This window comes from Schistosoma mansoni, chromosome 4 (genome assembly GCF_000237925.1).
Source record: "Schistosoma mansoni strain Puerto Rico chromosome 4, complete genome".
NCBI lineage: Eukaryota > Metazoa > Platyhelminthes > Trematoda > Strigeidida > Schistosomatidae > Schistosoma > Schistosoma mansoni.
This window is the reverse complement of record NC_031498.1, coordinates 29925498-29936219: the sequence shown is the minus strand read 5'-3', so window position 1 is coordinate 29936219 and position 10722 is coordinate 29925498. Positions and strand designations below refer to the sequence as shown.

Below are 10722 nucleotides of genomic sequence, written 5' to 3'. Positions count from 1 at the left end.
GAGAAGAGGAAGACCAAAGAACACATTACGACGAGAAATGGAAACAGACATGCGAAGAATGAACAAGAATTGGATAGAACTAGAAAGAAAGGCCGAGGACAGAGTGTATTGGAGAATTCTAACCAGAGGCCTATTCTTCATTGGAGGTAACAGGCATAATCTAACACAAATAAGTCTCTATAATATTATAACAAAATAAACCTGAATATATATAAATATATTTCAATAAATGTAATACATTTCAAATTGTATTTTTCTTTTGATTATACATTTATATTACTGATCTACATAATTAGTAGTTAAATGTGTTATGTTTAAATTTTATTTCTTTCTTTTTTATTCTTTTCATTATCCTAACATGAAAAATTTGCCACGTTTTTCATTTGGAGTAATGAAACATTCATTAAAACAATAATTATTATCTTGTATATCATTCGTTGAATTTAATAAACAATCAACATAACAATTTAATACACTACGTAATAATGTATTATCAATATAGCGGGAATTGACAAGTTGTTGTTTAGGGGCAATTATAAGTAGTATAGTAAAAAATAATAGAAATCTTGACCTATAATTAAAGAAAGAAAAAAACAAAACAGGTTAGATATGAAAAACAAATAAACAAATAAATTAAAATGGATCGGTTTTTGTTAAATGTTTCAATTACAAGAAATGATGGATAGGGGTTACTAGTGGGATACAAGACAAGCGAGTTTCATCCCATTTGAGACTCGTCAGATGGATATACCTGCATGCCAGAGTTGATATTGACTCTAGTACTCAAACCCATTACTGTTTGATTTAAACGCCATCGCGTTATCCACTTACCTACTAACTCCTGACAGCCACTTGCTTGTGCAATGGAGTGAAGTTTAAATTCACTTGGTATTATTCACTTGAATCTTCCAGTTGATGTTTAGGACTGCCATTGATCAACTCTGAGATGCAGGCACATCCAGCTGACGAGTCACAAACAGGATGAAACTCTCACCCTGGATTCCACTATTAGCCACTATCCATCTTTGTGTATAATGTTTGTGAATTAAGGCTATATCAAGGCAATATGCACAGGATGCACATATGCCAATAAGTGACTGATCAATTGCAGTCCTAAACGTCAATGGGGAAATCCAAGTAAATAATACCAAGTGAATTTAATGTTCCACTTAGCTCTTCCAATAAAAAGAGAATAATTAAATGAGACTTTCTTCGGAGATTTTGATTGTGTCATGGGTTGTGAATTTGATACTAATAATAGTAATAATAATAATAAGTATGGTCCCTTCAATAAATACCGCAGGTTTGAATAAGGAGAAGAATTCTCGGCAGTAAATATACATCTTTCATCTGATGACCATTTAATTTATAAATATTCAAAAATTACATATAAAGTGTTTTTAAACTGTGATTCAGGTCCTACTTTTTTCAAACTTGAATTCATGAGTCGATTTAATCTTAACAACCGCTGAAAACCTGGAAGCATTGGAAGGCCGTTTTGTCTTAGTACGAGACATGTCAGCAGTGCGCATCAGCTATCCCATTCTGATAATAATCATATGTTCACTAATAACAAGCTTCGACATGTAACTCATGAAGTTCTAGTGAGAAGCCATGACCAATAGAGTTCAGTCAGTGTCGGGTAGAGACAGTTATCCTTTAGTAGCCCTTTAATATCTGACTCCAGGTAGATCGTATGAATGATTGTTGTTGACTGATTGCTGTCGAAAAATATATGTCGCTAGTTCTCGTATATATAATCATCGACTTAAATAGCATCAGTCAATAATGGAACTAAATAAGTTACCTACGAAAATGAGGTTCGAGTACGTATATTTCGTACACTCGTTTATCCGCAAAGACAATCAGAGGAACGAAGCGAAGAGAAAGAAGAGAAATGATGTGCAGTACAGAAGGAGTATGAGCCAACTCAGTATGGCCAAGCGATAACTGATATTTACAAACGAGAAAAAATCAGTTACAGGCATGTGATGCGTAACATAGGAAATGCACACTCATATGGTCATATAAAAACAGTCAGCATTGATAAACGAATAACTGACAAGGTTAAAATGTGACTCAAGAAGAATGAATAGACTGGCCTGTCTGGAAGCTAGAATAAGCTGTGTGAGCTTAACAAAGCATGCGACAATACCGTCCACCTCAAACAATAGATACAAAGTTGCTCAAGATCATAGATTGATTGAAGTTACACATTGACACAGTTACAGGTCAAACACTCTCTCTCGAGACCAAGGGTCCTGAGTTCGAGTCCTGCGTTCAGGATCATACTTACGCACTGCTGTGTAGTCCCATATTATGGCAAAAAAGCCATCCATTTCTCCTTGGTTTTCGATAGTGGTCTAACATAGATCAACAATCTCCAGAAATCCCCATTTCTGATACTAATTATTTTCAACTGATATATACATATATGGATGCTTAATTACATGAATAATAATATTATTATTAGAAGGGGGTTTTGTGGACATTTTAGAAATGTTTTTCTTATAGTTAAAATCATGAGTCAATTGAAGCTAGACCACCTTGGAAATCCTGGAAGCACTGGACGACCGTTTCGTCCTATTGTGGGACTCCTCAGCAGTGCGTATCTACGATCCCACCTCACGAGATTCGAACTTAGGACCTATCACTCTCGCGCTCGAGCGCTTAACCTCTAGACCGCTGATCCGGAATCCAACGGTGTTAATGTCTAACTTCAACCAATCCACGAAGTTGAGCAATCATTCATCAATGTCTTCAGTGAGTTTCTATCTCACAACAGACCTGGTTGAACTCCACTGGTTGAAGCTGAACCACCATGGAAAACGTGGAAGCAGTGGACGGCCATTTCGTGCTATTGTGGGACTCCCCAGCAAGGCACATCCACGATCCCTTTTCGTGAGATTCGACTCATAATTTCAACTATATTAAAAAAGTTACTATAATCTCAACAAAAACCCCTTCTAATCATAATAATATTCATAATTAATTTTTATTAATCAATGTTACAGATGTTCATTGTAATATTGTTTTTTTACACTTATAATTATCAACACCCTAAAGGGATTCATTTTCTTTATAAATAACAAAAAATTATTATAAGTTGAACTTTGAAAAAACAAACAGACAAGTAAAGTGATAAAACGGCCGTCTAGTGCTTCCAGGTTTTCCATGGTGGTCTAGCTTCAATTGACTGATGAACTAAACTAATGAAACAAACAAAAATACACAAACAAGTGGCTATCAGGACTCAGTGGCCGAGTGGATAACGCGATGGCGTTTAAAGCGAAAGGTAGTGGGTTCGAGTCCAAGAGTGAACATCAACTCTGAGATGTAGGTACATCCAGCTGACGAGTCTCAAATAGGACGAAACGCGCGTCCTGTATTCCACTGCTAGCCACTATCCATCTTTGTTTACCACGCTTGTGAAATAAGGCTATATCGAGGCAATACGCACAATATGCACATATGCCAATTAGAGACTGACCAGTTGCAGTCCTGAACATCAATGAGAAGATTCAAACATACAATACTAAAGGAATTTAACATAATTGAATTGTTTATTTCGGATAAACCATTTTGAAAAAAAGATGTGTTTTTAATGAAGCCTCGGCGAGATTATAATTTATGGATGAATCAATCAGATTTACAAATGTCAAGACAGTTCTACTGTATGGAGCTGAAACCAGGAGAACTACGAAAGCCATCATCCAAAAGGTACAAAGTGTTTATTAACAGTTGTCTACACAATATACTTCGGATCCGTTGGTCAGACACTATCATCAACATTCTAATGTGGGAGAGAACAAACCTGATTCCATCCAGTCGAGGAAGTAATCAGGAAGAAGTGCTGGAAGTGGATATGACACACATTGAAGAAAATCATCCAACTGCGTCACAAAGCAAGTTCTCATATGGAATCCTCAAGACCGAAAGAGGAGAGGAAGACCAAAGAACACATTACGACGAGAAATGGAAACATACATGAGAAGAATGAACAAAAATTAGATAGAACTAGAAAGGAAGGCGGAGGACAGAGTGGGTTGGAGAATGGTGGTCGGCGATCTGTGCTTGATTGGGCGTAACAGGCATAAGTAAGTGAAGTAAGCAATCAGATTTACGATAGCAGGTCTTGGATTTTAGCGCGAAATTCAGTTATCCATTTGGTTAAATAGAGTTTTGGCATTTTAACTAATTTCCGTTCGTAAGGAAAACTATAAATGGAATCCCTATCACCAACCATCAATTATAAATTATAATCGTTATCCTTCACACAGGTTAAGGAAACCTTACTTTGGGCCTAGTCAGTAGGTGAGCATTCTCAAGGTAACTTCAGCGTTTCTCAAAGGTCTTCAGTAAATTCCAGTCTCATTAAAACCATTTTATTATTTGTAAACAATTTTTGTCAATCGATTAAATTATGACAATTTATGTGTCACTAACCGAGTTTAGAATTAAAAGTATAACAATACTGGCATACTGGCAGAGATGGATGGTGACTAGCAGTGGAATTCAAGACACACATTTCATCCTGTTTGAAATTCATCAGCTGAATGTACCTGCATCCCAGAGTTGATGTTCACTCAGGGATGCGAATCCAATACTGTTCGCTTAAAAGTCATCAATTTATCCACTTAGCTACTGAGTTCAGATAGGCACTAGCAAACAATACAGAATGAATTATTACTATACACATATTCAGATCAACTAAACAGTAATTGATTGATGTGGCAACTATTCAATAACTAAACCATGAATGAATAATGGAGACAGTGAATTCCTTTCGATGACGTTACTCACGTCGTAAGCTGTACAATCAGATGAAATTAATGCTTTCCTGTCAGTTTACTAGCTCATTCGGAGAAGGTTATATTGGCCGCACAAAGTGAGTCCTTTTGAAACGCATCTCCGAACATTACACTGTCTAGCTCTGTAAAAGATTACACAAGGCAGTCAAAAACTCATTCTTGGCTCATCTAGTCAATTTTGGTAACTTCTTCAAAATCAAACAGACAGTCAGAAAAGTCGGCTCAATCGGAATACAAATGAAAAGCTTATATGCAGCAAATGTTTTGCTATCCGCCAATTTAATTTTAATCTTTGCATACGAAAATAGAGTGTTCAGTTTTTCCTTCTTCCATGTTCTCAATCTTCCTTTCTATCTTTTATAATCCATCGTTTTTATTCTAATTTTATTACTTCAACACTAGAAATCTGCATATGGAATTCGAACTAAGGACCTTCGATCTCGCGCGCGAACGCTTAACCTCTAGATCCCTAAGCTAAAGTACGGGATCGTGGACGCGCACTGCTCTCATCGACTCATGAATTCAACTATTCATTTATTTTAATAGTTAAGATCATGAGTCAATTGAAGTTGGATCACCATTGAAAACCTGAAAACACTGGATGGCCATTTCGTCCTATTATAGGACTCCTCAGCAGTGTTCATCCATTCGAACTTAAGGTAAAAATATCTTCCTAATTCTTTCTTCTTTTCATCATAACTTTACTTCATCCTAGTCTATGACACAAATCTATCTTTGTTCACATTTCAAATCTGTATTGAAATTAGTTATACTTTTACTGACATATGATATATTACTAATGTCATTTCGTATTCTATTCATCTTACATCTTTTAATCAGTTCAAAGGAAATAATAATACTGTGATGTGTGGTGTGGTGTGGAAACGAAAGAACAATGTAGTCTAAGATGTTCTATCATTTTGTAATCAAATACATTCTATAGTCCCTCCCTTACACTTGTGTTCTCATTCATTACAATACAATACTACCAATACATAAACCTTTATGTTCAATGAATAGTTAATAACAGTTAACTTAAAGGAAATAAGAAAAGAACAAAACACAATCATTGGAACAAATCATTAGTTTCAATGGTTTCCTTATTATATTCTATGGTTAAAGAAATTCATAGAATATTATGTATAATAATAACCAATAAAACTATTGAATGTTGATTGAAATGGAATACTAACAAGTAACTACTAATTTGATCATATTGTGGTGTGTGTGCTACTGATATCGTTAGATATAAGTAGTATATATCATCAATGATGGGAGGCAGAAAGTTAAGAAGATCAACTGTCAACAATTCTGTTCTATAATGACTGTCTCATTCTTGATCAACTTGGAATTGAACGCCTTGTAATCGTGGTAGGAGGCAGATCAGTGAATTCTTGGAGCTTATCACTCACATCAGTCGGTAACTAATACACATATCAAGAATGATCCAGTTTATCAGATAAAAATTGGTTCAAGGTGGAAGTTGATCATAATAAATATTCAGATAATGATAATGTAGTGTGTGCTACTGATGTCGATAGATATAGGTAGTATATGTCATCAATCGAAAGTGAAATGTTCGGAGGCAGTATGTCAAGAAGATCGAAGAAAAGAGAATGAATGATTGGCATGGAAACGAAAAAACAATGAAGTCTGAGACCATTGATGGATATTTTATAAATGAAGTATTCACTGTATGGTTCTCAGATTTGACTAAGAGATTCCATAATTTCCGTTCAGTACAACAGAACAAGGGTGAACAGCTATCAATTAAAATGAGATTCGATGAAATTAAATGTCAGTCAAAATGCATTCGATTATCCTCACTTGTGTTTTCGTTCACTACAATACTAACATACTGATGAATGTAAGAATGGAACCTAATAAGTTACTAATGTTATATTTATTAATTATATTCAAAATAATATAAGATTGGAAAAAGAATACTATTGTTGAAGCATTGGCAATCCATGAACTCAAGCCTGAACTTTGAGTGTAGAAACGATTTGTCCAACCTCTCCTCCTTCTTTGGCCTTAACTCCCTTTAGTAGTTTGTTTCGGGTTGTTGTTTTCTTTTTCTGTACTTTTATTTGATTAATAACGAATCTTTTTATAAATTACTATTTTGCATTTTTAACTCTAATTAGTTATTATCATTACCGTATACAAGTATTCAGTCTATTACTATGACTCAGTAACTGAGTTGGCGTTTGAAATGAAGGGTACTGCGTTCGAGTCCCAAAGTGAACCTCAACTCTGAGATGAAGGTACATCCAGCTGATGAGTCCCAAATGGGATGAAATACGCGTCCTAGATTCCACTGCTAGCCACTATCCATCTTTGCTTATGTTATAATGACATTTGTGTTTGTCGTTTTTCTTCATATGTGTCAATTAGACTATTATTTGACCCATAAATTATTTTCTTCCTTACCTCTTGATTAGTACGTAACCTCATTTGTTATTGATTATCGAATCAATTTATGATGCAATCTTTCCTAGCTTCCTGCAGACATATATTTTCCATATACATTGCATTTCATTACTAACTGTTCAGGCAAAAATAACAACAACTGATTATTATCTTATCAGAAGGGATTTTGTGTGGAGATTTTGGTAATTTTATAGTTGAATTCATGGGTCAATTGAAGCTAGACCACTATGAAAATCCTGGAAGCACGACTGCCGTTTCATCCTAATGTGGGACTACTTAACAGTGCGGATCCACGATCCTACCCCGCGAAATTTAATTTATGATGTAATCTTTTCTATCCATCTATAGACATATATTTTACAAATGTAAAGCTTAAGTAAATGATTTCGTTGAAAAAACATTTTCTTCGCGCTGAATTCTTTTTTTCTGATACTACTGTATATTTAATAAGTAGTATATATTTTGATTGATTATGAGAATTCATTATAAATTCCTTTAATCAAATCAATTTATCTATTAGGTAAACACTAAAGATTAATTTGTATCTAAGACGATTAATGAAACTGTTTAGTTGAAAGCATGAGTCAAATCTCTCGAGGCGAGGTCGTGGATGCACACTGTCACTGAGGAGTCCCACAATAGGACGAAACGGCTGTCCAGTGCTTCAAGGTTTTCCTTGATAGTCTAGCTTCAATTGACTTATGCTTTCAACTCATGAAACTGTCTTTCATGATGAATATTTAATATTGAAGATTGTCCAGAATTTTAATGTTCATGAAATTCTGTCAGTCAACTGGAATTTTAGTCACTAGTCTTAGTGATTCGACATTACTTGTTCTATGTCATGAATATGATTTAATTATAAGGTTATCGATGGAATTCTATGAAACTAGATATTCTGCAACTTGATACTTATTTGAAAAAGGGTATAGCAACTATCCTACAATCGATTTTGAGTATGGTTAGTTTTGGTTAAGTCTTTATATTAACTTCTTTAACAGACATCGTCATTTGGATAGTAACAGTTCGCATGAATCTTTGTACTGTTATGACCACTAGAGCACATGACAGACTCTAGCCAAAATGTTGATTGCTTAAGTATCATTCGGTGATTCATCCTCTTTCCCATATATATGTATGCACTCAAATCCTATTATCAGCCTTTTGTTTTGTTTTGCTGTGTCCTTATTCAATTTGACTATAAATTTGCCTATGTAATTGCTTGCTGGCTGATCGCTCACCGCTCTCTGATATTTACTCGTGTGCTTGTAACCTTCTGACCTGCGTCATTTATCAATAAATTGTAGTTGCTGCTTCTTTTTGCCTTCTGATTTTATGTACCGTTAACATTGGTATTGTAACAGTTATCGAGGTGATCGATTAATGAAGCATGGCACTACAAGGATATCTCCAATTTTAAATGAATCGGTTCATCTTTTTGAATCCGATTTCTTGTTATTCAATATAATATGTGTTCAAAATCAGATTAGTCATGGCGTAAATATAAAAAAATGGTAACTTCTCTATCTGAGATATTGTGTAGTATGAGTTTAAATCCTGTAAGAAGCATTAGACTAGTCCAAAGTCTATCTCCAGAATTGCTTGTCTGTTACTTTCAACCACTTAGCAGTTTACATGGCTGTATACGTAGCCGAACATTGAATTACAATCAAGTTTATGACAGTAGCTATGATAACGAGTTAACACTAACTCAAAAACCATTGTAAACTAAGTTGTACTGGACAATGGTTTTGTCATTGATCAGAATTAAGTAACGGTTCAAATTCAATATCAAACACCTTTAAATGGAATCTAAGACTCTATGGTTTTAAGGTGAGTAAGATAGTTGTAAGCTGCCAGAGGCAGAAACATATGGTATCAATCCCAATCCATCCGTTATAAGTACACAGACCTTCGTTAAACAAGTTTTTCTATTGTATATCACAATATTAAAACTTTATTACTTCAAATATGAAGAGCAAAACGTTTCCCATAGAACACAATTACAATGTCAATGTTTTTCAATGTTCTATCTAGGGTTAAGATTTAATTTTTCTATTTGACCTGAAAAAAAATTGGATTGGATTTATATCAATAGTTTAAATGAGATGGCCTTTCATGGTATATGTTAATGAATAGTGAATGTTCTTTATTTGGGAATATATCAGGCAATAAAACAAGTATAAAGGTATCAAATCATCATCATCAAACTTATATAATTCAGTCACATTGTGTACAAATGTCACAAACAAGCAAGAGTACCCAACTGTCTAATGAAACCCAAAATTTTCTCGGAATTTACTAAACAACAGTCTATGCAATTGAAAATTTTAACGTTACCCTTTAAACTCTCTCTATCAAAAGTGTTCTGGGTTCGAATCTCGCGGGGCGGGATCATGGATGGGCAGTATTGTGGAGTCCCATACTAGGACAAAACGGCAGTCCAGTGCTTACAGGTTTTCCATGGTGGTCTAGCTTTAATTTATTCATGAATTGAACTATTAAAAGATTAATTGTTTAATTGTAATCAACATGATACTATCAGTCCTAATATATAATAATGAAGTTAAATAATGTCCATTACGCTTCAATGCCTTGATTAAAGTTAGTGACTCAACATTTCGATGAACTTTACTCTACATTAAGTAAATGGGGTTTCAAAAAGATCCCTTATCTATCTTTGATTTTAGTTGACAATCGCCAGTTGAATGAGTCCACTGTCCACAAAAAACTGTGATTCTTTCTACGTAAGTATGAAACTAGGTTCACTTTGTTTCACATTCGAAAATAGTTTCAACTAAATGTTTTGGGAAGAGACCAAACTCATGTGAAGTACAAGAAATTAAACAATTGTATTTATCAGAAGGGGGTTTTGTGTGGAGATTTTAGTAATTTTATAGAGTTCAGATCATGAGTCAATTGAAGCTAGACCATCATCGAAAACCTGGTCTAGCTTCAAATGACTCATGATCTGAACTCTATAAAATTGTATTTATCAAAAGATATAAGATGTTTAGGTGTTCAAACCAAGTTTGTGTTTTATCCCAAGGACAATTATGGATGGTAACTTTTCAGATCTATTTATTGACGAATACGATACATATATTCTTATTATATAACTGGTAAGTAACAAAACTATTCATATCCATATCCCCCTTATTATGACCTTTATTTTGATCCATTGACTATTATTATATGATTTACCATTCTTCAGTTATCCCCAGTCTATTAATTACTATCCTCCCTCCTATTCACAGCCACATTCAGCTAAATCTTGTAAAAATGTTGTTTTGTATTTTATGGTACGATCTGGTCTATCTGTTTGGTATATAATCCCAATATGTTTTGAAATATATGATTCATATTACAGAAACTGAGATTAGTGTTCTGGAAGTAACTGATTGGGCTAGGCGGAAAGCAGGACCGATAAGTACTCTAAACTGCTCGTATAGGTTTTGTGTGTCATTGGTCCGATCAA

General features: G+C 34.4%; 1 protein-coding gene across 1 annotated transcript; it reads right to left on the bottom strand.

The window, feature by feature from the left end:
* Window positions 1–348: 348 nt before the first annotated feature.
* On the bottom strand, window positions 349–6246 carry Smp_170740 (hypothetical protein; the record flags this gene model as incomplete). The annotated part of the gene is made up of 2 exons (XM_018797437.1): window positions 349–571; window positions 6224–6246. 2 exons carry the CDS (start codon window positions 6244–6246, stop codon window positions 349–351), a joined length of 246 nt encoding a protein of 81 aa, XP_018652479.1.
* Window positions 6247–10722: the final 4476 nt, after the last annotated feature.